The sequence below is a fragment of the Microcebus murinus genome, chromosome 21, assembly GCF_040939455.1.
Source record: "Microcebus murinus isolate Inina chromosome 21, M.murinus_Inina_mat1.0, whole genome shotgun sequence".
NCBI classification, from domain to species: Eukaryota; Metazoa; Chordata; class Mammalia; order Primates; family Cheirogaleidae; genus Microcebus; species Microcebus murinus.
In genome coordinates, this window is record NC_134124.1 from 19,612,124 (window position 1) to 19,639,827 (window position 27,704).

The following is a 27,704-nucleotide window of genomic DNA, read 5'->3' on the forward strand; positions in this document are numbered from 1 at the left end:
AGTTGTCGTGTCTCCTTCCATTCGTAAACAATACCTTTCAGGTGCGATTGTTTTCTCATACAACTTGATCTTGATTAAAAAGTCTTGTAATGAGCTTTCACATCTGAAGTAGCAAAATGACCTTTTCTAGAGCCATCTACACAAACAAAGGGTGAAAGGTAGGTTTTCTTAAAACAGCAGCCCACTTGGACAGGGGCTGAAGTCGGGTCAGCCTCACTGAAGTCGGACTCGTGGGGTGCCGGAATGGGTGGTCCTCAACCCATGAACAGGGGACATTTCCTCTGAGTGAAAACAAGATCACCTCTCTTCCCACATCCCTCACAGGAAGACAGTTCTGAGATTCATTGAGAGTGGACAGGTGGTGTTAGAACATTTTGTTCTTGGAGCTCTACTGGAGCTTGTTCCTTGCCCGAAGTCCTTCTACGGCCCCCACCTGCCAAGCAGCTCCGATGTCAGTCCCTCCAGCTCTGGTCCAGGCTTCATTTCTGTCCTGTTGCACCTGACTCTTTTGAGCAACTCACTCCAGCCAAAAGAGACTCCTTGCCATTAAGTAAACATGTCCCTCACACTCTACCTTCCCTTTCTTGACACGTGCTTTCCCTCCGCTGTATTCCAGCCCTGCCACCTCCAAGGCCGCTGGTCAAACTCCTACCCATTCTTTCAGGCTCCTGTCAAACACTCCGCTTCTGTAGGAATTCGTCCTTGATCACCTTAGGTAGAATTTAATTTGGGGCTCTTGTAAATACTTATAGAACTTATCCGTACCACTTCCAAGGCACTGTGTTATAGTGTCGTGTGTTTTTCCCCTTTCTTATATACTTGTCTCATATCCATACTGTCTGTTGAGGCCATGGACTATCTCCTTTATCTTTGTCTCTCCCAGATTCCTGTGGACATAGTAGGCCCTCAATAATCATTTGTTGGGTGAATGAATAAATAAAAGCAATCCAACTCACATCCTCAGAACTCATGCAGAGAGAATATTTATCCAATTGACCAAACTTCCTTGCTTAAAGTAACTTTATGTTTTTTGGCTAAATTAAGCCCTACTTGGGTCTCTTTGAAGTATAACCTTGAAGGTAACCTTGAAATGAATGCTTCGCTTCATGCATATGTGTCTGTGTGTGAGAGAGAAAGAGAGAGAGAGTTATTAGAATAATCTACTTAGTAGATAAACAAATGTTTGGAATTATATAGTCGTTTAAACCTCAAAGTAAAATCATCCCAGTGCTTTTGCAGGATTAGTTGAGAGGAAGGTGGGAAACCACACCCCAAATTTCAGCAGAATCAGGCCTGTAATACAACTGCAGACCCTGGCTGCAGCAGATGACCAGCTCGGTTTTGCTCTCCCGGTTGCTATGAAAGAGCAGACAGCCCCTGCATTGTTTTGAAGACACCAGCCAACTCCGCCAGAGACCCAAGTGTCCTGTCTGAGGAGGCTTTGCCAAGTCTGCAGTCTCCGGATTAGAGTGTGCACTTTAACAGATCTTTCTTCTGGAGCAGAATGCAGTTGGCTTGCTTCACCACCAGGCCTTCCTATCTCCAAAGGGTGCCAGGCACGCCTAAATAGTGATTAAAAAAAGATTAAAATTCCATTTGTGTGTGTGAGTGTGTGGCTGTTTGAACACTAATCGATTCTTTTAGTGGAATGTTAAGTAAAAGCATGCAGATACCAGAAGCCGTTATTTAGAGCAGCCAGTCGAAATCCATTTCCAATTTATTGTTTAATGTAATTTCCCCATTAATTCTGCCAGTCTCCTCCCCAAACTCTCCCTCACTTCTCTCGCCACGCTCCTTCCCAAGCCCTTTGCTTCCTGTAGCAAAAGGCTGAGGACATCTGGAAACGGAGAGGGAAGAAAAGCAGCAAAAGAGGGGTGCTGAAGGAAAACAATCACAGCTTTTATAGACGACTCTTTGAGGCTACAGAATTAAAGAAACTTAAAATTACTTCTGGACTGAAAAGTGCAGACGTGCTCTTTTACATAACATTAAGTGATTGCTGTTGCATAAGAATTGCTGTCTTTTGAAAAGCATTGTTCGTGCCTTTCCTGTTGTTAAAGGTCTTGTGGCATTTGTTTCAGTTGTACAATGCCACTATTAACTAAGAACCTTTTTCTTTCCTTGAAGAACACCGAGTTTCCACATGGGCATATGACATCCTGTTAATGAGGAAACTCACTAAATCCTGTTATCAGCCAGAGCCAGTTGAATTGGATCAGCTGTTTAATAGGTAGCTTCTGCAGGATCCGCAGTTGTATTATGAGAAGGTCCCATTTCCTCTCCTGTTCCCCCAAACATGGCCATCGCAAACATTGGAACACACCTTGTCTTCATAAACTTTCTCTGAAAATAATGGCTTGGTAGTAGCTCTCCTTTACTGAGAAGACCTAACGTTTTCCCTGACACTGAGCTAAATGCTTTGTGCAGATGAGCTCAGTTCATCCTCCCAACAACCCAGGAGCACATGCCTTTATTCTGTTAGTTGTCCCGCAGTCAGGGAAACTGGGGTCCGCCTACGCAGGAAGTGAAACGGAGGTTTTTCTAACTCTAGAACCAGAATGCTCTGAGTTATTAAACTGCCTGCCCCATTGATGAGCATTCATGCATCCGGCTAGTTATCAAGGGCCTAAGATGAGCCAGACACAGTGGCGAAATGCCCTTGCCTTCAGGAAGCTCAGAGTCTACACCCGGGCGAGAACAGCCAGATCTGGTTTGGTCCTGGAGGCTGAAAAGCTGTAGGATTTGGGGCAAATCCATTCTACTCTGTTAGCCTCAGACTTCATATCTGTAAAATGAGGCTGCTGGATTTAGACACATAGTTTTCCAACTTTATTGTGAATCAGAAGCACTTGGAAAATGGTGTTTTACAAAACACATCTTCCTGGATTCCTGTCTTAGTAGGTTCAGCTTGGGCCCAGGAATCTGCACCTATAGTCAGAGCCCAGGGACCCCCAAGTACTACCTCTGAGGGGGGCTGACCTGGCTGTAAACCCACTGGTGCCTACACAGGATCTGCTGTCGTCACACCGGTGTCTCCGGTGCCCAGCACACTGCCTTGCACAGAGCAGGTGTCAACAAACACTTGGTGTAGTTGGAATGAGCTCGGGTTTCTTAATCTGCACTGACTCCAGAAATTCCATGCATGGACATCAGAGACTCCTAGAGCCCCTGCGATTGACCACAGTTTTTGTTAAGCTTTGTGGGGGGTGTGATTCTTAGGGCCCTTTGGGCTCTGTATACTCTGTGCTTTTAAGACTACAACTAGTTTTCCATCCCACCAAAGGCCCACCTATTGTGGGAAACTTTTTTTAACCTATATAGTAAAATTTGAGTCCTGTATCTACATGACACAGGACTCATTTGGTGAGATGTCAATTTACAGTAGATTCTTAAAATCCTAAAGGAGTCAATATCCACAATCCGTGTAAATTATGACAGCGTTCAGGATATACTGTTCGTGATTTTCTTGGGTCATCTGAAAGTACCTTCTGGGCAGGTAGACCATCTCTATTCTCCAGTTTGGAAAATTGAGGTGCCTGTGATGCCTATATTTTGTGCAGGGTCAAAAAAACGTCCCGAGAGGCAAAGGGCATGGCTCTCATCCTCAGGCCTCTGCTGTGAGGCCTTGGTTGGGTAGCTCGGCCGGTTTGGACTTCAGTTTCCCTGTCTGTGAGATGAGCGGAGGTGGACTAATTGTCTCTGAGCAGCTGCTTAGCTCAGATGTTTGAGGGCTCGAGCAGCTGTGTGCTTAGACATGTAGAACTCCCTGTGTCAGCAAGCTCTGAAGTCCTCTTGGTTTAAGGAAGAAGTAAGGACTAATGAGACCACCTAAAACAGCACAGATCATCTCTGCAGATCCTAGGAGGGAGGGAAGGAAGGACAGATGCACATCATTAAGGCAAAGGCAGTGGAGGTAGGTATGAAACGCCCAGGATTTTGGAATCTGAATCCTCAGTGCTGTCAGTTCAGCAATCCAGTGTCTCATTTTAAGAACAAGATTCAAGGAGTTTACTTCTGTGAGGTCAAGACTGTGAGGTTCATCCCTGGACCCCCTTCCCAGTGGCAATGGAAAGCTTGCAAAAGCACACAGGGAAAACAATACCCTTCATGAACTCCTCGACTCTTGACATGTCCTTTAAAGGTTGCTTAACCCTTGCTACTCAAAGTGTCTTTTGTGGACATCAGCGTCCCCTGAGCCCTTGTTAGAAATGCAGGATCTCAGGCTCTATCCCAGACCTCATCCACCAGAATTCTCTACATTAGGCCCCTCAATTATTTGGTAACTTCTACCACTGGTACTTTCTCAGGGCCTCAAAGAACAAGATAACTCCTCCCATACCCCCCAGGGCTTCTTTCTCCTAGTCCTCATGCAACACGGTTTATAATCTTCTCCATCCAGGTGCATTCCTGTATCTCCCAGCGTGCTGCAAACTCACTGGGACCAGGCAAGTAACACAAATGAGAATGAGAGGCAGATGGAATGCAATAAGGAATGGCGGGGACTGCGGCAAACTGCAGAGACACGTCCCACCCAAACAGGGCAGCCTTTACCCAGCCCAGCTGAGGGGCCAATGGAAACTCAGCCCAAGTACTGACGTATCTTGTGGGTTTTTAAGAGAAGCCACCAGTCTTGATAAAACAATATGAAACTCCCTTGTTTTTAAGCTAGAATTAAGAAACCAAAACAAAACACACCTCGAAAGCTGCCAGACTGTGCTTGCCAGTGACCACATTCGGTCCACAGGCCTCAAAAAGCAGGCAGGATTATCATCTCCCTCATTGGAGACCAGCAGCTCTCAAACTTGAGCGTGGATCAGAATCGCTTGAGGGGCTTGCTAAAACATAGATTGCTGGGCACCACCCCCAAAGTTTCTGCTTCAGGAGGTCTAGGGTGGGCCCCAGGAATTTGCTTTTCTAACAAGTTCCAGGTGGTGCTGAGGCTGCTTGTTCAGAGACAGCACTTTGAAGACCAGGGCTTTAGTTCTGTGCCTTCCTTTAAGTAGCCTCAGCCTGCAGAGCCTCTTTCGTCCCATCAGTGACCTGATCACCTGAAGGTTCCAATCTGTGGGCAGTGGAAGAGGGAAAAGGGGTGGAGAGGGAGGGCTGGAGAAAGGAGAGCTAACCAGCCCCTGGCTACTCAACCCTGACATCGCAGAAGCAGAATATAACCTTGGGCAGGTCCCTGGCCCACCCTAAGGCTTGGTTTCTCTGTGCTATAGGGAAGTGGCCCGAGCTCAGCTTCCAAATATACTTGTTTGCTTGCTTGGGAGATTCGGTCGTCTTTTTTTTAGCAGAAGAACTTTTTTCCAAGTGAAATCCCACGTGGAACCCCAGTCGGTAAAACAGGCATTGCTGCTGGGCTGGAAAGAGGGGCACGAACCCCTGCTGGGAGCCTCCCTCTTCCCAAGGCAGGGCCTGAGGAAGCCACCCGCCCGCCCGTAGAACTGTAGCCTGAACTGAGGAGATGCATCCCTAAGCACCCCCCAGCTCAGCTGCTGTGATTTCCAAGAACCCCGAAAACTGTTGGCGGACCCTTGGCCTTAGTTTTTGTAGTTTTCTTTCCCTCTCTGACCAAGACATCTAGCATGCCAACTTTGCAAGAATTGTCTTTTCCCGATCCAGAGAGGTCTGTAGCGAGAGCGTGCAAAGGACTGCTAGCATCGCTAGAGCTGCTGTAAGGACGCAGGGCTGCTGTGGCAAATCTGCTCTCGTGAGGATCAGCCAGCGACTTCATCAACAGGTGCAGGGCCGATTTGACTCAGGTGGCTTCTTGTTAACACTGACGTCCAGCATGCCACACATGGGGTCCTTTGCAGTTAATCATATGGGAAACAGGACTATTGGATTCTGCCTGCCACAGTGGCAAGAACAAGTCTGCACGATTTTTAATGGGCAAGGTGAACCAGGAAGCATTTATGTGATGCCGTGCGATGCAGTGTTACCTTGGGGAGGCTCCAGCCTGGGGACCAGGGCTTTACACTTGTCCGCTAGCATGGGGAAGCATCAGGCTCCCCCTGATGTCACCAGACATGGGTAAGCAGCCTCCTTGAATCAGGGAATCCGCTTCCTAATGGGCCCACCGGGATGGGCTCCCCTTCCCAGACAGCTGTATGTTCCTTTGTTTCTCTCGGCCATTTAATTGCTTGTTCTTACAGTCCTCACCCATTTGCCAGATGCTCACCCTCTTTGGGACTGGTCCCTCAGAGCTGTAGAGGTGACCACGGCCTGCCTTTTACTCCCGCTGGTGGAGTCCTTCTTTTCAGGCCAAGCACAGATGGGCCGTTCTGCACCCACACCTCGCGGTCCGTGCCCGGGCCGTTTGTCCCGCCTGCGTCTCGGGTCCATGAAAGGTGTTCCACTCCTTCCTGGTGGAACTGAACTCCGGCAGTGCGTTCTCTGGGCCTCACCCTGCCCGGTATGTAGCCACAAGCCACGTGTGGCCATTGAGCGCTTGAAATGGCTCTGAGTGGGGGTGAGCACCACTGTGAAATATACACTGGATTTCGAAGACTTGGTACAAAAAAAAAAAAAGGAATGTAAAATACCTCAGTAATTTTTTACATTGATTGCATGTTGAAATGATAATATTTTAGAAAGAGTATATTGGGTTAAATAAAATATTTTATTAACACTTCCCCTATTTCTTTATTTTTAATGTGGATACTAGAAAATGTCAAGTTACACATGTGGCTCGCATTGCATTTCTGCCGGGCAGCGCCACTCCGAGCACAATCTTCTCCCCTGGGTGCAAAGAAAGTGTCCTTCTTTTCTCTCCCTGCTGGTTTGCGAGTCCCAAAGGATGGACGCTGTGGCCTGTCATCCCGCTGGCCGCGGCTCACCCAGCCGGCACACGGCAGGCACTGGCAGAGGTGTACTGAGGGAGTGAACAACTGAGCAAACGATGGCAGATCATCAATACCACATCAACCGATGCCAAAAGCTCCCGTAGGCAGTGTAACTTCTGGGTCTGTATAACTGAACTTATTTCTCCTTTTCTCCCTTTTCACAGTTTTTATCTTTTTTTTTTTTAAGGGCTCACACAGTCGGCAAAAGAAGACGTTTTTCTTAGGAGATGGGCAGAAGCTGAAGGACTGGCACGACAAGGAGGCCATCTGGAGGGACGCCCAGCGCGTAGGTACGGAGGGCAGGGTCCCCCGCGGCAGGCTGCGTGCACGCATGCACGCGTGAGCTTGTTCCAGGGCTGTCTGGACCTCTTGTTTCCTCCCTCCCCAGCTGCCACCAGCCCTTCCTGACCCTCAGGTCCCCCTCTTTGCCTGTTAGCTGACCCCTTTCTCCACTCACCTCGCCAGGTCTACTGCCTGCAAGAATTTGCCTGCCTCCTTTATTGAGTGATGGGAAATGTGTCCCCCATATAGGGTATTTTACCACTAACACGGGAGCAATGGTAACAAGAGCCAACGTTTCTTGGACACCTATGGAGAGGAAGGTGCACGCTCCGCACTTGCAGATTTTCTCTGTGAAACCCTGAATCAGCCTTTGTGGCCCGTGTCAGGAGAAGGGACCTGCAGCTCCAAGAGCTGTGGTGATCTGCACACAGTCCCACGGCGAGAGAGAGGCAGACGTGGGCGTCAGGCCCGGATCTGGAGGGCAGAGGTGATCCCCAGCCAGCACTGCAGCCACGGGAGTGGACAGCGGCCTTCGCTAACGTTTTCTCTGGCTGCTTGGCCTCCGCAACAGTCCCTGTCACACTGGGGCGTTGGGAAGGGCCTGGGAAAGGGGGTACACAAACTACATGGCGGGTCATCTGTGGCGAGCCCAGACTAAGGAGTAGTCAGGGGAGCAGCTCGGACTCCACTGACTCACGATCTGACCATCAGATGAAGTCCACACTCCCCGAGCCTCAGTTTCTCCATCTGTCGGTGGGGCTCGTGCTTCCTGCTTTGACGGGATATTGTTATGTGGGTGCCAAGTAAAGTGATAAGTATGCAGTAGCTTTGCAATGCTGGAAAGCAAGGTGCAAATATAAGGGATTGGTATTTTATTCATTTTTATCTCCATTAGTGACACCAACCACTATTGATTTTTTTTTTAATTACATTATGACAAACCAGCTTACCACAAGGCTCTGAAAAGAGTTGCTACCGTAACTTAACGGGTGGTCAGGGAACTCTAAAGACATGACATGTGTTTTTCTGTATGCCACCCAGTGATTTAAAATGGGGGACGGGGGTGGGGGTGCTGCTTAAATTAGGAAAGAAAACCATATAAAAAGAGCTGATTTGCTAGACAGTGAGGCCAGAATTGTTAGAGCCCTGGGCTAACCAGCAAGACAAGGGTAACCAGCATTGGGGACATTAAGAGTAACACTAACCAGCACGTGTCGAATGCTACCTGTGTGCCAGGCGGTTTTTCCTGCACGACTGCCTTCATTGTCCCACTGGCCCTTCTTGCTCCAGTTAATACAAAGGGCAAAGCCTGGGACTTAGAAAGGCTACAGGCACGCCCACGATGACAGAGCTGGCGACCGGCAGGGCTGGCCTCGGAAGGCCACTCTGCCCGGCTCCAGGGCCCGACCTCTGCGTGGCTCCCCTGAACTGCCCTCCGTGGGCACACTGCTTCTGGTCTTCTTTTGCCGCTTGCTGCATTTCTGTCCCTTGCAGACTCTGTCCTGGCTTCCAGTCAGCAGTGTCTTCTCGGGGAGCATTACAAGTTATAGAAGGTGGCGTCCGTCAGGGTCCCCAACCTCAAGTTCCTGCCGTTGCGGGTTTGGTGCTAGATGCTCACAGGCCTCCTCATTTCTGCGCGGCTCCTCTTTTCCTGTGGTTAGCACTGCCAGCCCACACCTGTCCCTGCCACAGTCCTGTCCCTCATCTGACTGAACTGGAGCAGCCACAGCCCTTGGGCTCCACCTCTCAGCTGGCACCTTCCTGGCAAGCTGATGATGTCAGCGTTTACTCTGCAAAGTAAATGGGTGTCGCTCAGGCCACAAGCTCCGGTCGTGAGGTGATATTTAATCAGCTGGTTTTATTGCCTTTTCTTCAAGATGTTTACCAACGGCAGATGCTTGAGCTAGCATCGCAAGGGTTGGTGTGGACCTTCCCACCTGCCACGCACACATGTTAGAAACCCACAGAATAATTTCCTGCAGCACCAGGAACTCTTCCCCCCAGATGGATTGTGCAGAGAGAGGAAAGCTGGCACTTTATCCGCCCAAATCTGTGACTCCACGCAACACTTTTCAGGCAATGCTGGCTTAGGGTAGGCAGATCTTAAAATGTATTTGCGGGCTTTAAAAAAAAAAAAAATCAAAGCTGAACTGTCATCCAGGCCATAAAAATAATCATAATAAAATTTAAAAACAAATTTTTTTAATTTAAAAATCAAAGCATCTTTTATCATTTATGGCAATTTTGATTTACATATAAAGTTTGCCTTACCTAGAGTGCAATCAACTTTTCTCACATTGATGTAGTGTTTTATAGTTTACAAAGAGCTTTCACGTAGGTACCTTCTCTTTTGACTCTCCCAGACGTGCTATGGGTATCAGAGGACGAAGGTGACTTGGCCAAGGTTGCTCAGCTCATAAACGGTGGCCCCGGCCTCCTGTCCAGGTGATTGGTCTCCAAGGGCAAGGATGTTTGGGGCTCCTGACCAAATGGAAGGAGGACAGACTTTGGAAGCCACACACCTGGTTTGATAACCTTTCTGAGTCTCAATTTGTCTTTCTAAGGAGTGAGATCTCTCATGTCCACCCTACAGGGCTGCTGTGATTGCATGAGCCCCAAATTTATAAAGTGGATGAATAAATGCGTGTCCCCCTCCCCTCTTGGCACTCCCCCCTGCAAAATCTGGAGCTATGTACGCTCTGCATCTTCGTGTCAGGTTTTATCTCTGTGGTTTAAGCATATTTTTCATCCTTCTTCCCCCACGCCATACACAGGGCCCCCACAGATGTTATTAGCAACATTGAATTTGCTCTTTGCCTCTAGGAAATGGAGAACAAGGGAGACCTTACCCCATGACTGATGCCGACAGAGTGGATCAGGCCTACCGAGAAAATGGATTTAACATCTACGTCAGTGATAAAATCTCCCTGAACCGTTCTCTCCCTGACATCCGGCACCCAAAGTGAGTGTAAAATCTCTCAGATTCTGGGATCTAAGGATGTTGCCCCTGGCTCTTGTTGAGAATTAGTTAAAGTCACAGGCACAGAGAGCATTGCTGGACTCCCTCCTGTTCCAAGCCCTTTGTGCAAAGAGTCGCAGTGTGGCATCGCCCGGAATGACAGTGTCTCCCGGAGAGCCAGCCTCCTTCTTCTTTTCAGGGAGTTGGAACGTGGCTCTCAGGGAAGTTCAGACTCCAATTTAGAGGACAATTATAGTAAATTTTTTTATGTTACCAAGACTATTGTCTCGCGAACTCCCGTCCTCAATTGATTCCCCCAGCCTCAGCCTCCCAAGTAGCTGGTGCTATGGGTGTGCTCCATTGCGCCCGGCTGCAGTGACTTTTTCAGCCTTCACTCTCTTCGTTTTCTGTGTGTGATGTTTTTCTGTTTTTAAAAAAATCTGTCTGGGCACAGTGGCTCACGCCTATAATCCTAGCATTCTGGGAGACCGAGCCAGGAGGCTCGCTTAAGGCTCAGGAGTTGGAAACCAGCCTGAGCAAGAGTGAGACCCTGTCTCTACCAAAAATAGAAAGAAATTAATTGGACAACTAAAAATATATAGGAAAAATTAGCCAGGCATGGTGGCACGAGCCTGTAATCCCAGCTACTCGGGAGGCTGAGGCAGAAGGATTGCTTGAGCCCAGGACTTTGAGGTTGCTGTGAGCTAACCTGATGCCACGGCACTCTGGCCAGGGCAACACAGTGAGACTCTGTCTCAAAAAAAAAAAAAAAAAAAAATCTTTATTTTAGCTATCCTGTGTACTTATAAATTTGTCTTTGTTATAAACTGTCTCAAATCATGGTGAAAGGAGACATATCATCAACAGTTGCAAAGATGGTAACAATGGCAGCTAACGTTCTTTGAAGTTCTTTGAACGGGTGGGCAGTATGTGGCAAGCACTTTATTTGTATCATCTCAGGTTGCTGTGAGGTAGGTCCTGGAACGATGCCCATTTTACAGATGAGAAAACTGGGGCTTACATGAGGATCATAACTCACTTAAGGCCATAAGGTGAAGAAGAAGCTAAGCTGGATCTTAGACTCCAATCAGACTAAAAACTGTGCTCCGGACCTTAAGCTGTCTTGCCTCCCTGGACATTTTCAGTAAGGGTCATTGTGCTGGTGATGACGATGTTCCAGTAGAGCTGTTCTTAAACTTCGTGTGCATCAGAATCACCTGCAAGGCTGTTAGAATACAGGATATTGAGTCCCCAGAGTTCCTGATTCAGTAGGTCTGGGTGGGGGCCCACGAACTCGCATTTCAAACAGGCTCCCAGGTGATGTTGGCACTGCTTGTTGTGGGGCCACACTTTGAGAACCACTGCAAGTAGAAGATTTCAACATTGCTTCCACACAAAGGCAGGACTGAGTAGCACTGGAGCATACAATGTTTTGCTCTGGGACTAAGAAAATGGATCCCAGGAAAAGAAAACAAAAGCCAACACTTTTTAGGCACTTACTGTATGCCAGGCACTGTTTCAAAGCAGTGGTTCTCAGAGTGTGGTTCTCAGACCGGCAAGATCAGCATTGCCTAGGAATTTGCAAATTCTTGGACCCCAGCAATCAGGGTTTTAACAAGCCCTCCAGTCAATTCTGTTGCGTGCTTGAGTTTGAGAACCACTGTTCCAGACACATTAGGTGTATTAACTCAGCCAAACCTTCCAAAACCCCTATGAGGTAGGTACCATTATTATCATCATTTTACAGATGAGGAACTGAGGCACAAAAACTTTACTTTCACATCACATTAAAGACCTTTTGAAATGGCATGGACAATCATCACTACTTTGAAATGAAGGTGGTTTTTAGAACTACTACTTGGTCTTGTTGCTTCATTTTTTGTTGTTGTTGTTTTTGAGATAGAGCCTCATTATGTTGCCCAGGTTAGTCTCGAACTCCTAGGCTCAAGTGATCTCATCTCAGTTTCCTAAGTAGCTGGGCCTATAGGCACGTACCACCATGCCCAGCTTTGAATAAATTTTGATAACTGTATTACAGTCTAGTTGGTTTTCTTTACAATATGGTATTTTTTATTTTATGCATTATGAGCATTACTCCATAGTTTTCCCCAGCCTGCACAGAGGCCCTTAGCATCAAGGTGAAGAACACCTGTCACAGGTGGATAGGACTCAAGCTAAGGCAGCCCCAGGCACCTCTGCTAGCAGCCCACCGAGCCAGCCAGCCGGCACCCAACTTACTAACTGCAAAGCATATCACGACAGCCAGGGCTCCCGACGCCCACCTTTCCTAGAATCGCCAATTGTGGAAGCTGACTTTTCAGAAATAAGTTGACAGATGTCTTGAAGAGCTTTTCTTTTATTCCAGAGGGGAATCTTTCCCGCAGTTTGACAGCAGAAATGTGTGAGTAAATTAGAGCCGTTGAGCCGCTCACTCCCTTCGGTTTCTTTTAGCTTAAACAACTTCTCCAGCAGGAGCTGAGGTTTATGTTTGCCTTTTATTCCTTCAAACTGAATTTTGGCAACAGTATGTCAAGAACAGGATTGAGGGGCTGTTTGTTTGTGCCAGCTGCCTTCGCTTCCACCAGAAGCTGTGCTGGGGAAACTCGCGGCCACGGAGAACGGAAGCGAGGCAGTTTGGCCCAGACTTGCTGCGCTTGCAAGTGGGAGGCGGCCAGCTGGCTCGGTGTGGACCTGCCCTCTGCACCACCTGCCAAGTGAGCCCGAGCAGAGGCTGGCTGGTGGGCTGGCCCACTTTCCCTACTCCCTGGGGAGCCCTGCTGGGCTGCCTGGCAACTAAACATGGAAGCCCCTCCAGAGCGCAGGGCTGCTGCTGGACGGAGACTCAGCTGCTGAAGTGCCTGGGGTCTGTGGATTCTTGTGCAAACCCTGCTGCTTGGGTGGTCAGTTTCTCCCATGCAAAGATTATCCACAATGGGAATGAAAGCAGTCTACAATTCTGACCTGCTTTTCTCCATTCCATGGGTTTAGCTTTAGCAATGAGTGAACCTGAATGGAATCTTTGTTGCAATAAAAGGCCCAAGTCTACCAGATTCCTGCTTCCATGCTCATTCTTGCCTTTTCCTTTTTGCTAAATTAACATGGTTAATTTATGATATGTGCTGGATTTCATCAAAAGAATTTATAAGCTCATGTGACTGTAATAGGCTGGTATTCTACTGAGTACCTTTACATCCTCAACAGAGTACAAAGTAGAAGCAACAAGAAAGGGAGTTATAGACTATTGCCTTTGACAAACACATATTAAATGCATAATTTAGTCTGGGCATGGTGGCTGATGCCTGTAATCCCAGCACTTTGGGAGGCCAAGGTGTGAGGACAGCTTGACCCCAGGAGTTCAAGACCAGCCTGGACAACATAGTGAGACACCATCTTAAAAAAATAATAATAATAAATTTAGCTAGGCATGGTGGCATGCAGCTATAGTCCTAACTACTCAAGAGGCTGAGGCAGGAGGATTGCTTAAGCCCAGGAGTTCAACATTATAGTGAGCTATCATCATGCCACTGCACTTCAGGCTGGGCAACAGAGCAAGACCCCATCTCTTAAAAAATAAATAAATAAATACATAATTAAGTGAATTAATACATAAAAAATGACAACTTACCACTGTGGAAAGTTTAAGCCAACTAACCACATTTTTTGTAGTAATAATAATAATAGTGCCCCAATGTGAATGTACACATAGACATTAAAAATGCTATTTGGGGCTGGGCGCGGTGGTTCACGCCTGTAATCCTAGCACTCTGGGAGGCCGAAGCGGGCAGATTGATCGAGGTCAGGAGTTCGAAACCAGCCTGAGCAAGAGTGACACCCCGTCTCTACTATAAATAGAAAGAAATTAATTGGCCAACTAATATAAATAGAAAAATTAGCCAGGCATGGTGGTGCATGCCTGTAGTCCCAGCTACCCGGGAGGCTGAGGCAGTAGGATCGCTTGAGCCCAGGAGTTTGAGGTTGCTGTGAGCTAGGCTGATGCCACGGCACTCACTCTAGCTTGGGCAACAAAGCGAGACTCTGTCTCAAAAAAAAAAAAAAAAAATGCTATTTGGGCCAAGATGGAGTAAGAGGAACCCAATTTACCCCTGCCTAAAACAACCAAATAGATAAATAGATAAATAAATGGACAACATATATGAAGCAGTGGTTTTTAGGAGACTGGACATCAGGCAATGAAGGACAATAATCCCTAAGAGATGGGAAACAAATGAGGTGAGCCCTATAGTTGCCCCAGCTTGTTGCCTTGAGAGTTTCCAGGCCATAGTATAGAGACAAGGGACCCAGACAAAGCCCAGAGGACTTCCTGAGTTGAGGGCTGAAAGCCCAGGGAGACTAAGGGAGCCATAGTCTACAAGATACAGTACTGGAAGGGGGAGAGTTGTACACAGAGAGAACTACAGAGATCTACATAGAGTCCCCTCAACTATTCGGTGGATTACTGATCAGCATATGTCTGTAAGGAAGTGACCTGAGGCTGGGAAAATAATTACCTACAAAGGCTAGAGGGAACAGTGCCTAGTGCTCACTCGGGGCCAAAAATAGTGCCTCTTCCCACCATCCAGACTGGAAAACCTCATAATTCATAACTCACAGGGAACCTGGTAGAGAACTTAGAGGAGTTTTGCCTTAGCAGGGACTAATTAGCCCTAGACTGAACAGTGCTCTGGACCAGCCTAAAATAACCATAAATTATTACCCAAAAGGATTAAACTGTTTCCAATTAACATAATGCATCCCAGAACAAAGCTTGAGAATACTCATAGAAATACAAAAATATTTAGCACTAAGCAATGTGAAATCCAAAGATTACCAGGCATGCAGAGAAGCAGGGAAACATGACCCATAATGATGAGAATAATCACTCAATCAAAACCAACCCAGAGTTGACACAGATGTTAGAATTATCAGAGAACACTAAAAAAGTTATTATAACTGTATTCCATATGTTTAAAAAGTTGAATAGAGACATGAAAGATATGAACGGACCAAAATCAAACTTCTGGAAATGAAACCAACAATGTCTAAGATGAAAAATGCACTGGATGACATTAATGGCAGGTTAGATATTGCAGAGAAAAAAAAGAAAGAACTTAGTGAACTTGTGAACTTGAAGACTTAGTGAACTTGAAGACATAACAAAAGAAATTACCCAAAATAAAACACAGAGAAAAAGAATTTTAAAAAATAAAAAGAGCATCAATGAGCAGTGGGACAACTTTAAGCAGTCTAATATTCATGTAATTAGAGCCTGAGATGGGAAGTAATATCTGAAAGTTTGCTAAATTGGGTGACAACTATAAAACCACATCTAAGATGCTCAAAGAAACCCAAGCTCAAGAAACATGAAGAAAATGTCATCAAGGCATTGCATAATCAAATGATTGAAAACCAATGATGAAGGGAAAAAAAAGCTAAATAAGTCAGAGAAATAAAACATGTTATATACAGAGGAACAATAATAGATGACAAGAGAATGCTCATTGGAAACAATGCAAGCAAGAACATGGCATAGCAGCATCTTTAAAGTATTGAAAGAAAAATCTCTGCCAACCAAAATTTTATACCCAGTGAAAATATCTTTCAAATAAATAAATAAATAAAGGATACTGGGTGGAAGTAGAAATTTTATTCACAAAAAATGAAGATCACTGGAAATAGTAGCTATGTGGGTAAATATTAATATATGCTATTTTTCTTATTGTTTAAATCTTTTAAAAGATAATTGACTGTATAACCAAAAGTTATAATAATATGTTGTTGTATTTAAAGAATATGTAAAAGTAAAATGTATGCCAACATAAAGGTTGGAGGGGAGAAATGGTAATATGCTATTGTAAGGTTCTCATATTAGATGTGAAGTGGTGTAATATCATTTGAAGGTAGACTGTGATGAATTAAAAATATATGCTATAAACCCTAAAGCAAGCACTAAAATAGCAAAACAGTTATGGCTAATAAACCAACAAAAGAGATAAAATGAAATCATAAAAAATACTCAGTTAATCCAAAAGAAGGCAGAAAAGGAGGGACAGGAAACTAGATCAGAAAGAAGAAATAGAAAGCAAATATTAAGGTGATGGACTTTAACCTAACCATATCAATAATCACATTAAATGTAAATGCTCTAATCATTCTAGTTAAAAAGTGGAGATTGTCAGATTGGGTAAGAAATCCAACTCCATGCTCTGTGCAAGAAACACACTCTAAATATATTAAAGATACAAATAAGCTAAATGTAAAAGATAGAAAATATAAACCATGCTAACACCAGTCAAAAGAAAGCTGCAGTGGCTGTATTAATATCAGTTAAACTGGATTTCACAGCAAAAAATATTACCAGGAATAAAGAAAGTTATTTCATAATAAAAAGGTCATTCATCAGGGGGACATAGCAATTCAAAATGTTTATGTATCTAATAAGAGACCTTCAAAATACATGAAACAAAACCTGTTAGAACCATAAGGAGAAATAGACAAAGCCACAATTATAATATGAGATTTCAACACCTCCCTCTTAATAATTGATAGAATAAGTAGACAGAAAATTAGCAAAGATATAGTAGACTTGAATAGTAGTATCAACCAACATGACCTAATTGATATTTATAGAACACTCCAACCAATAACAGCAGAATATTCACTCTTTTCAAGTGCATATGAAACATTTACCAATAAAAGCAGAATATTCATTCTTTTTAAGTGCATATGAAACATTTACAAAGCTAGATCACATTCTGGGCCAGAAAACAAGTTTCCATAAATTGAAAAGGATTCAAGTGATATAAAATATCACTCTGCCACAAGGGAATTAAATTCATAAATCAATAACAGAACAATCTCTTAAAATTTTCCAAAAGATTAGAAACTATATAACTCACATATGAATAAACCCAAGTCAAAGAAGAAGTCAAAAGGAAACTTAAAGTATTTTGACAGAATGATAATGAAAACATAGTATATCAGAATTTGTACAATGTCACTAAAGCAGTAATTAAGGGAAAATTTGTAGCATTCACTGCCTATGTTAGAAAAAAAGAATGGTCTCAAATTGATGACATCAGCTTCTACTTTCAGAAACTAGAAAAAGAAGAACAAATTAATCCACAGTAAACAGAAGAAAGGAAATAAAAAAGATCAAAGCAGAGATCAATGAAATATAAAATAGAAAAACAGTAGAGAAAATCAATGAAACCAAAAGCTGGTTCTTTGACATGGTCGATTAAATTGGTTAACTTCTAACCATACTGATAAGGAGAAAAAGAGAGAAGACACAAATGACCAATATCATAAATGAGAGAGTAACATAAACCATAGTTTCTATAACTATTAAGAGAATAATAGGGGAAGATTCTAAACAACTTGTGCCTATAAATTTAACCTTAGCTAAAATGAATTCATTGAAAGACACAAAGACACAAACAACCAAAGCTCACTCAAGGAGAAATGATTAACCTGGATAGCTCTATGTCTATAAAAGAAATTGACAGTGTAGTTAAGAACCTTCCCCTAAAGAAACTTCTAGGGCCAGATGAGTTCACTGACCAACAGTTTAAGAAATCATGCCAATTCTACACAAACTCTTCCAAAAAATGAAAGAGGATGCAGTACTTACCAACTCACTGAAGCCAGCATTACCCTGATATCAAAACCAGACAGAGATATTAAAAGAAGAGAATATTATAGACCATTAATCCTCAGGAATGTGTTGAGCAGGTGGTATCATCATCATCATCATCATCATTCACTTTTTTTCCAATCAGCAGATAGAAGAATCAAGGGGTGATGCAGTGTGCCAAAGTTGCACAGGTATGGCCTGGGCAGTTGCATCTAGAGTCCAGTTGGAAATGGATTTATTATCATGGTTTGCCAATCATTGCAGCGTCCAAAACACCCTGATAAAAGGGTGGGGAACCACGAGAGGGAGTGACTGTGAGGAAATAGCTTTCTGGGCCCAGGAGAGATGGCAGCTGAGGTCCTATCCAGGTACCGCCACCTTCCGCTCATGACACTGCGGCCTTGGCAGTGCTGAGTCTGGCTTGAGAACCAGGAAAACCTGGTGTTTATAAATGTCCCAATAAGCAGAAGGGGAGTCTTCTTAATTGGTGATGTAAGCCTGAGCAAAAAAGGGCAGGGGTCTAACGAGGATTGAGCGTTCCTGACCCAGAAGGCATCGCCAGTTGTGCATCCTTGTTGGGGGACCCGGGAGGACCAGAGGAGCTGGTGGCAGAACTGCTGCCTGGGCTTTTGGGCTCCCACCCTGCATGGCCACCTCTCTGATGTGTCCAGAGATGATTAAATCAGGAACTTAATCTAAGGTAGCTGTGTGTTTGTTATGGGCTCATCTTCTACCCTTCCACCCCCAGTCTGCAGCCCATCTGAATGGCAGCCACCCCCCGCCACTCAGGCTTATACTGAAATGATCAAAGAGACAGACCCTGCCTCGAAGAGATTGCAAGCCCATTAGTCATTTGAAATGGTCTCTGCAAATCATTCAGTCGTTCAGCAAATATTTATCGAGTGTCTATTGTGTGTGCTGACTGTGTGGTCCAGGCCCCGGGGAAACAGCAGTGAACAAAAAGGCAAAATTTCCTTCCCTCCTAGAGCTTACATTCCACTGGGCATGGGGGTGAGGGAGTTATACTATAAATAAATATATTCATTTTTCAGATGGTGATAAGTGATATAGGAGAGAAAATGAAACAGGGTAAGGGGTCGAGAAAATAAAAGAAGTGGGGTATGTTTTATTTCAGTGGTCAGGGAAGCCCTCTCTGATAAGAGCATGACACGAACAGAGATATGAAGCATTGAGGGCTAACAGGGAAGTTAGGGGGGGAGCGGGGGGGGGGGGAGACCCCAGCAGGGAGAGGAAACACAAATGCAAAGGCCCTGAGGCCACCGTGCTTGGCCAGGGTGATCAGAGCCCAGTGGTGAAAGAGGGGTGAGAAGTTAGGCTGCAGCCATGTCTGGTGGTGGCCATGGCTCAGGCTGGGACTGGGGCTTTTACCAAAGTGAGTAAAATGGGATGACAGTGGCGGCGGGTTTGGAGCAGAGAGCAACATGATCTGATTTTTATTTTAAAAGGATCACTTTGGTTGCTATTTTAAGAACAGATGTAGGCAGCCAAGAGTGGAGGCAGGGAGACTAGTTAGGAGCAGGTTCCAGCAGGCAGAGGAGAATGACTCAGACCATGGTGGGAGTCGCAGAGTAGCCGCAGCCGATTTCTAGATATACTTGGAAGGTGGAGACGACAGGATTTTCCTATAAGAGTGTGGCTATGAGGATAAGAGAGGAGCCAAGGATAACACCAAGGTTTTTGGCCAGAGCAACTGGGGAGACGGAGTTGCCATTTACAGAAATGGAGACGACTTTGGGAAGAGCAGGTTTGGGGGAAGAGAAAAATCACGATTCTGATTTCAGACAAGTCTGAGACACCATTTAACATCCGAATGTCAATGGCAAGTGGGCAGTTGGATAAACGATGCCATTCGTGTTGTGAAAAATGCAAATGGTGACCGGACTCTTTTCTGAGTTGCCGTGTTTCTATTGTGGTTTGAATTAACTCACCTTCCTTAAATAGCAAGAAATGCCCGAGACGTTAACAGATAGTAAAGTCTAAAAAAGACCCAAGACCGGCGGGGGTCTGCGTGCGCAGTGGGGTGGAGTTTAGGTGCAGAGTCCGGGTCACGGCAGGAGCGGCGCCCACAACCCTGTGCCCTTCTTGGTGGGAACGAATGACTGCAGTCTGCACCCGCCCCTCCCCCATGGTGCAGAGCAGTTTGTCACACCTTCCGTGGAACAGTGACAGGCTTGGAAGACATATTTAGTACTTATTAGCAGTTTTTACCCTTTTTTTTATCATGATTCTTGTGGTAGAGTAAGCTCGCCTGGCACTTTCATAATGGAGTGCTTCATGTAAGATTAGCGCCCAGAGCTACTCAGGACTCCAGGGTTATTGAGGCCCCGTTTTGGCAGGTCATTAGCAAGGCAGTTGTGGGAGGGCAGGGCTGGAAGACTGAATGATTTGTAAGCTGGGAAAGGAAAACGGCTTTTTTTTTTTGAGCATCATTTATTTTTTAGGAGACTGAAATCAGCTCTCTTCCGCTGAAATGAAATGACTCCCTTCTGAACAATGGTGTTTCTTTCAACAGTTATTGATCCATTGGACCCAATATTGGGACTTAAAGGTGCCCATAAGCCTTCAAATAAAAGGGCAGCCAATAACATTTCTCAAATTGACTTCTTTTCTGTAATTTTTAAAACAAATTGTCAGTGAATTTAGCCCTTGGATCGGAATTGTGGAGATAAACGGCTTACAAGCAAAAATGGCAAGCTGTTGACTAAAAATCATTTGGGCATCTAGCTCCTACGATTCATGCTAGGTAAAAACCACGCACATCCACGTGACTTGATATGTGGTTTGTGTTCTTGTCTTGTTTCTGCAAACAGATGCAATTTCTCAGTCTCTTAGAAATGGATGCTGTGTTCTCTATGAATAATAACAACATCTCCCATTTATCAGGTGCTTTTATTTATTTATCTATCAGCGTGCCAGGCATTGTGCTGAGCTCTTTGGCAGCCTCATCTCACTTGTTTCTACTCTGAATTTTTGTATGATGATGATGATTTATTTCTTTCATGCTCAGCATCGTCTTCTGGTTTGCAAAACCACGATTGCAGCCACTTTTGGCTCCAGCTTCTCTGAAACCGTCTGTATCGAATGGGTATTCCCAGCTCCACTTTATAGATGAGCAAACTGAACCTCAGGGGAGTTCAGCTGCTTGCCGCGGTTCACATGGCTGGTGGGAGGCAAGGAAGACTCAACCTGGATCCTAGAGTATGTTCTCTCTGTTGCCTCGTGCACGCACTGAGACCCCTGTCTCACAAAGGAGAGAGAGACATTTTAAAATTCTAAAACTCTGTGCATGAAGGTTCTTGCGCCAGGCGTAGCGAGCAGGGTTTGCTAGAGAAATCCCTGCAGGCACAAGCAGCAGACTCCTCCAGTTGAATTTCACTCACCAGCTGAAGGTAACATGTGCTTGCCCGAGAGCAGACAGATAGCGTTCAGTTAAGCTGGGTACAGAGAGGAGCTTGATTTCTAAGTGGTGTTGGCCTTGAAAGGGTTTTAAGGAAAAAGACAGTAATGACTGGAAGATAAAGGTGGATTATCAGTTTCCTCCCTTCATTAAGATGGTATCAAGGGCAGCTTGATGATAAGACAACTGAACAGCCCAGTTTGAGAGCACTCTTACTTAGAGTAGAGCATAATTGCTTTCTGATTGTAAGCCTCCTTCTCCACATCCTTTTTGGAGGGAAGAAATCAATAGTCCCTTTCCCTTCTCCGCCCCCAACACACACACCCCAGTCCTGAATCTGCCCAAGCAATGAATGGTAACAGTTTGGCATGTAGCTTTCCTTAGTTTTTGTCTTTGCTTATACAGCATACCCAGACATATAAATAAGGTTTGGGGTTTTGTTTTTGTTTTACAAACATGTAGTTGTACTATATGTATTTTAGCTTTGCTTAATATATTATGGTCATGTTTTTAAGACATTTCTAATAGCCGTGTAATATTCGACTGCAGTATAATCTATGCCACCATTCATTTGTAGACAGACATACATGTTGTTTCCAGTTCTTTGCTTCTGGAAACATTGTGGCAAAGACATCCTGGAACACATATCTTTACATTTTTATTTCTTCTTTTCTCCTCTTTCATGAGTCATCAAGAATCTTGCCCTCAGATTCCATTTCCTTCTAATGACTGCCTGCCTGGCAGCCTGCGCCTCCCTAGGATCTGAGGGGTGCTCCTTGTGGTTGCTGTTTTACACCTTATGTACCATATTCATTAACCGGTGCTCCTCCTTCCTGCTGTCAGCCTCGGTTTAAAGTTTGAGCACATGGCATCCATTGCACGTTGTATCTGTAGGAGGACCAGGCGTTTTGTCATGTGGGCCAGCAGTGGGAAGAAACTGTTCTTAGATTTATTTTTAAAAAATGGTTGTTTGTATAAACTTCTTAAAACTGGACGCAATCTGAACAATGAGGTTTCCAGATCGTAAGTTCAAAAGGTGAGGAAAAGACAGCGCAAGCCAAGATCCTTTAAATGCTACCCGTATCTGACATGGCTGGTGCAAGTCGCGGGGTACAGAACTAATCCACTGATGACGCTGAGGTTCGTAATTAATAAGAAGAAAGCTCTGTGTTTCTCCCAGCTGTCTACTAGGGAGAGGGAATAGCAGAGGTGTTGGCCGGCTCTCAGCGAAGCTTCCCCTGCAGGGAAGAGGCCCTTCATAAAGATGTCAGCCTTGGCCATGCTGTCACGCTCATCTTTCCGCTCCTCTGCTTCCAGCCAAACCACGTTAAAGAGAAAAGTCAGGGCCTGTCTCACCCCCCAGAGGAAGGTAGAGAGGAGGAGGGAAGCTTACTATTGATCGGTGTCAGGGACGTCTGGAGGGAGGATGGGGGCACAAGGACTTTTCCCACCCTCCCCACTAAGACTCAGCTTCTTCCTTTTGTTCCAGAGCCCGGAGCTGTTTATAACATCCACTTAGCCCAGGCCACTGGACATAGTCTTTCTGAGAATATTGTATTAAAAGGGACTGTCCCTTGTACAAGATAGAGAGGAGAGAATCCTAGAATCCTCTCTCTCTCTGTGTGTCTCTGTCTCTCTCTTTGCAAGAGATCTCTGCTCATTCACAGAGCAGGAGAAAGAGAACGAGTGGAGGGCTGTGGTGGGGTGGGAGGCAGTGGGAGGAATGGGAGATAACTCATTTGTGGCCGAGCAGCCTTCGATTTAATGTTCCCTAAAGGATCCTGAGCCCTTGGGACACAAAGATGAATCTAATATACTAGCCCTTAAGATGCGCCTTCAGGCCTTAATGCTGGAGCACTGGAATATAAAAGAAAAGAAGTCAAAATACAAGGGAAGCACTCCAAAAATCCTCTCTCCGAGTCAACTCTGAAAGAGAACAATCTAATCACTTTAAAGAGAACTGCAACAAACATTCGGTTGCCTGGCATGTGATAGCTCCGCAGACCAAGCTGAACTGCAAGTCAACTGAGCGAATACTCGATATTGTCCGTGCTGAGGAAGCAGGAACGCTCTGGACCTGGGCTCACATCCTGACCCCGTTCCTTTGCAGCTCCGAGACCCAGGCAAGTTCCTATCCCATGCTGAGCCTCGGTTTCCTTATCTATGAAATGGGGACATTAATGCCCTAGGACTGTCATGAGAGCCAGGGGAGACAGTACATTTAAAACAGCCACGTGGAGGCAGCTGTTCTCAGAGGGTGAACGTGGAGAACGCACAGCAAAGAGAATGCTCTAGATCTCAGTTCTCTCCGATCACTGCAGATCAGAGGGAATGCCTGGGCAGCGGTTCTGCCTCTTTGTCCTTCGGAAGCCATCATTAGGTCTAAAATAGATTCATGTGGCTGAACAGGCCTAGAGATTAGCCGGTTATATCAGCAAGGGTTCTCCGGTTGCAAGTGGCAGAAACCTAATGCACACTGACTTAAGAAAAGACAACGTATTGGTTCATGTAACTGAACAGGCCAGGAGCAGACCTTGGCTTCAGCCACAGCTGGGTCCAGGTCCCCAAACGATGCCAGCAGGAGCCTCTCTCTCCAACTCATGACTCTGTTTTCCACTCTGCTCACTTCATTCTGACGCAGGGAGCAGTCCACTTGGTGGCTCCAGGCAGCCCAGATGTATTAAACGTATCCTCCTGTGTTCAGCTGCAACAGAAAAGAGCTCAGCAAAAGTTTACTCTGACTGACAGGTGCCTGTCCCTGAACCAGTCACTGTGGCTGCAGAGCCGTGACGCTGTGATTGGCGGCTAGCCAGGCTCCTTTGCCCACCCTCACGGCAAGGGAGGGGTTGGCTCCAACCAAGGGGTAGGAAACTCGCCATGGAAAATCAGGGGCTGTTACCGAAAGAAAGAGAAGGAATGCAGAAGAGGCACAAAAGCCTGGCCCCTTGCAGTTGTCTAGCTCCCTTGCTGACATAAGGGGAAACTGAGATCCAGCCAGAAGGGACTTGGAGTGTTGCGTGAGCAAGAGCTAGAAGCCAGGACTCCAGACTCCTACTTAGTTTCCTCAATTTTTGGTTTTTATCCATTCATTTTTCGTTTTGCTCATACAATTAATAGCATTGACAAATCCCTATACAAATACAAATATATATAAAGGACAGATGGGTTTAAATCTGGGTTCCCTCCCTTGCCAGCTTTTTGACCCTAGGCAAGTTTCTTAACTTCTCTGTGGCTTGTTCCTTCTTCTTTGTAATGAGAATAATACTAGTCCCCCACCTTGTGCGATTATTGTGACAGTTAAATGACTCGGTGCATATTAAGTGCCTACAGCACTGCCAGGCATATTGGAAATCCCCAACAGATGCTTTCTATTAATGTAATCGTTATTGTCATCTTCTACCTTATTTTTTAACTGCTTATCAGCGTTCTGTAGTTTGAATTGCTCAGCCTCTATTTAATCTTTCCCTAGTGACGGGCATGCACTTTGTTTCTGCTCTTTTCACTATGTGACACGGGGTGTCAGCGAACACCCCCAAACCCTCCTCTTTGTCCTCATGCTGTGCACTTCTGACTCCACTTGGCCCAGTCAGGGTGGAGACCTAAGTAGACAGTGAACCCAAAGACAATGGAAGTGCTTGTGCAAGGGGTCAAATGTTTTCACCAGGACTTAGCTGTACTCCTCTACACTCCATGGATGTCTCTTCTTTTATGGTACCCTTTGGGGTCAGATATCGAGCCAAGAGTGATGTGTGCTGGTAGTGTCACGGAGCTGTCACTCTGACCTTCCGCAGGGGCATCACTCTGCCGGTACCACCCTCCGAGAGGCTCTTCCAAGCGTCCCAGGAGGCCACGCTGCATCTGGAAGCCCACAAAGACTTGGACGCCATCTGGGGTGGCGGGAGCAGAAGGGAGGACACGAAAAAGTTGGTGTGGTGTATGCCACGTTGTAGAAACAAACACACATGCAGAAAATTACACAAAAGGAGACATCCCCTAAATGTCTAGCAGAGGTCAGCCCTCTGCCTTTGCACTGGGCAGAGGGTTTGCTGTTGTCGTTAGCTGTCCTTTGAGCTTTTCTGTGTCCTCCAGACTTTGGTGCTTAGCAGTTATCATTTCTGAAAAAAAAAAAAAAAAAAAAAAAACTCAAGCCCAGTGCAGTGGCTCATGCTTGTACTCTCAGTCACTCAGGAGGCTGAGGTGGGAGGATCACTTGAGTTTGAGACCAGCCTGGGCAACAACATGTTGAGACCCTGTCTCTAAGATAATTTTAAAAATTAGCCGGGCGGGGTGACCCATGCCTGTAGTCCCAGCTACTTGGGAGGCTGAGGTGGGAGGACCACTTGAGTTCCAGACCAGCCTGGACAACATAGCGAGACCCTCATAACTAACCAATTAACTAAATAAATAAATAAATATTATTTTAAGTAAATATTACTTGGATTTGAGGCCAGGATCCAACTTATTTACCCCTCTTGGCCCTATTGTCTTCATCTGGAAAAAGGTATTAACACTTCCCGCTTCATCTCCCTCCTTAAGGTGTGGTGTGGATTAGAGAAGAGAGAAGGCAAGGTGCTCTCAGACCCATCAGGCAGAGGGAACCGAGAAGAGGCAGGAGTAGCTACTGCCTGGCCCACTGCCGTAGCCACGCCCAGTCTCTTTGCAACGGGACCATCAGTGCCCACGAGCCCCCTTCCTGAGACCACGTTTTCTGTGGCTATTTTCTTAAGGCATCGGGGGCAAAGGGATACTTTTTGTTTGTCATACACAAAAGGACTGGGCATTCTCCGCATCCAGTGTTGAGCTTTCAAAACACTGTGGACAGGTCTTAGATGGAGCTGGGCAGATGGGGGTGTCCCTGGGGTGGGTGGTGGCCTTCTCTCTTCCCCTGCACCAGCCCCAGAGCCTCTTTGTCTGCTATAAGCTGAGGCCTTATGAGGGGCTTGGCTTCCTGGTTCTCAACAGGAAGGTGGCCTGTGGGCAGGTTTGTGGAACCAGGTTCCCTGCTGGACATTTGAGAGATTAATTTGAGCATGTCACACCATTTTTTATCTAAACAAAGGAGCCTCTACTAAGCTGGGGCCAAACTAATGAATAGCGCTCATAGCAAAAGTAGAACTGAAGGTTTGTGTTTGTTTAGTAAATAAATGAACAGATAGAGGAAGGAGAGAAAGAGAGGAGATAAAAAAAAAAAACGACAGCACACGTTCAGGGCTGTGATCCAAGCTGAGCCTTTTAGTTGAGTTCTGAATAATCTTTAATTCCATAATTGAATTAAATTAGACATGAATTTAGTCTATTGTGGCTTTGTCTGCTTCCCTTAATGCATGATGGTGTTTGTGAATCTACTGGCAGGCTGTGGGGCCCAGCTCTGAGGTTGGAGAGAGGCAGGGCTCTTTGCTGGGGAATATTAATAGCCATATTGTATTTTACGTGTGGACCCCAGACAGTTTATGACAGCTACCACCCCCCCAACACATAGAGCTTTGCTTCAATCAAGCACACCTCCTGTGAAATTGGATGGAAGGCAGAAACTTTTGCAGAAAGCTAGACATTGCCTGTCTTTCCTGGCCGCAGAGGGCTCGGCTGAGTTAAGGGGAAGAGATTTTTAAGATGGGGTGCTTTCATTTATTTGAGAAGGCCGACATAATGAAGTTGGAGAAGGTTCCCAGAGAGGACCGGCTGAAATGATCAAAGGGACTAGGGAGGTGGGGAGAGGGGCACAGGAGGGCTGCATGGGGCCTGGATAAAAAGACTGCAGCGAGATGAAAGAGCAAGAGGGGACATGAAAGAAGTCTGGAAGGTCCCAGCGGTTAGGAGAGACTGACCTGTCCATCAGAACCTGAATGCTGGAATCAGAGGATGCTCACACAGAGGGAACGGGCTCACCGCCAGAACACCAAGGAGCCCTGCCTGCCAGGACTGCAAGGGTTAAGTCAGGACAAGCTAGGGGGTGCATCTGCCCTCCCGCAAGCTTCCCTTGGTGCGTGACCCATTTTTCCCCAACATTTCTTTCTGAAAATTATCAGACGTACAGAAAAGTTAGACGGGTTGTACAGTGAGCACCCATGTCCCCGCCTTCCAGATTCTACAATTACCATCCCTCTACTTACTTGATCACGTCTCTATCAACCTTCTCTCCATCCCTCCATCCGCTATACTTTTTGGTGCGTTTCAAAGTAAGTTGCAGAGAGACCCTGGCCTGGTTTGACAATTGAACAGTGGATTGCAGTGGCATACAAAGGAGAGATTTTGTTGTGACATGCATTGCCCCAAGATGTCACAAATTTCCCCAGAAAACATCTTACCAGTCTTTGGAGCCCCCTCCCATGATGCCTTTTACTTCTGGACTCTCAGATCCCTGCCTCTCCAGGGCCTGGGAGGTCACGTGGGGGAAGGAAGCAGCTGGCCCTGCCCTGGTGGGAGGCTGTGGGGAGTGGCGAGAGCCGCAGGGGCCTGAGGGCACCTGCCCTGTAGAAAGGGCCACCCATTGTCACCTGCAGCCCATCACTGCCATGTGAGACTCTGGGGTCAGTGTTGCTGAGTTTCAAGAAAAGCCAGAAGTGGGGG

At 45.8% G+C, this 27,704-nt stretch overlaps 1 protein-coding gene across 1 annotated transcript in view; it reads left to right on the forward strand.

Moving 5' to 3' along the window:
* The window catches only part of GALNT10 (polypeptide N-acetylgalactosaminyltransferase 10), a 191,022-nt gene that overhangs the window by 85,065 nt on the left and 78,253 nt on the right, over positions 1 to 27,704 (forward strand). Inside the window, exons 2-3 of the mRNA XM_020283734.2 lie at positions 7,033 to 7,135; positions 9,951 to 10,089. Of these exons, the coding sequence (XP_020139323.1) occupies positions 7,033 to 7,135; positions 9,951 to 10,089 (242 nt within the window). The remainder of the gene's footprint in view (positions 1 to 7,032; positions 7,136 to 9,950; positions 10,090 to 27,704) is intronic.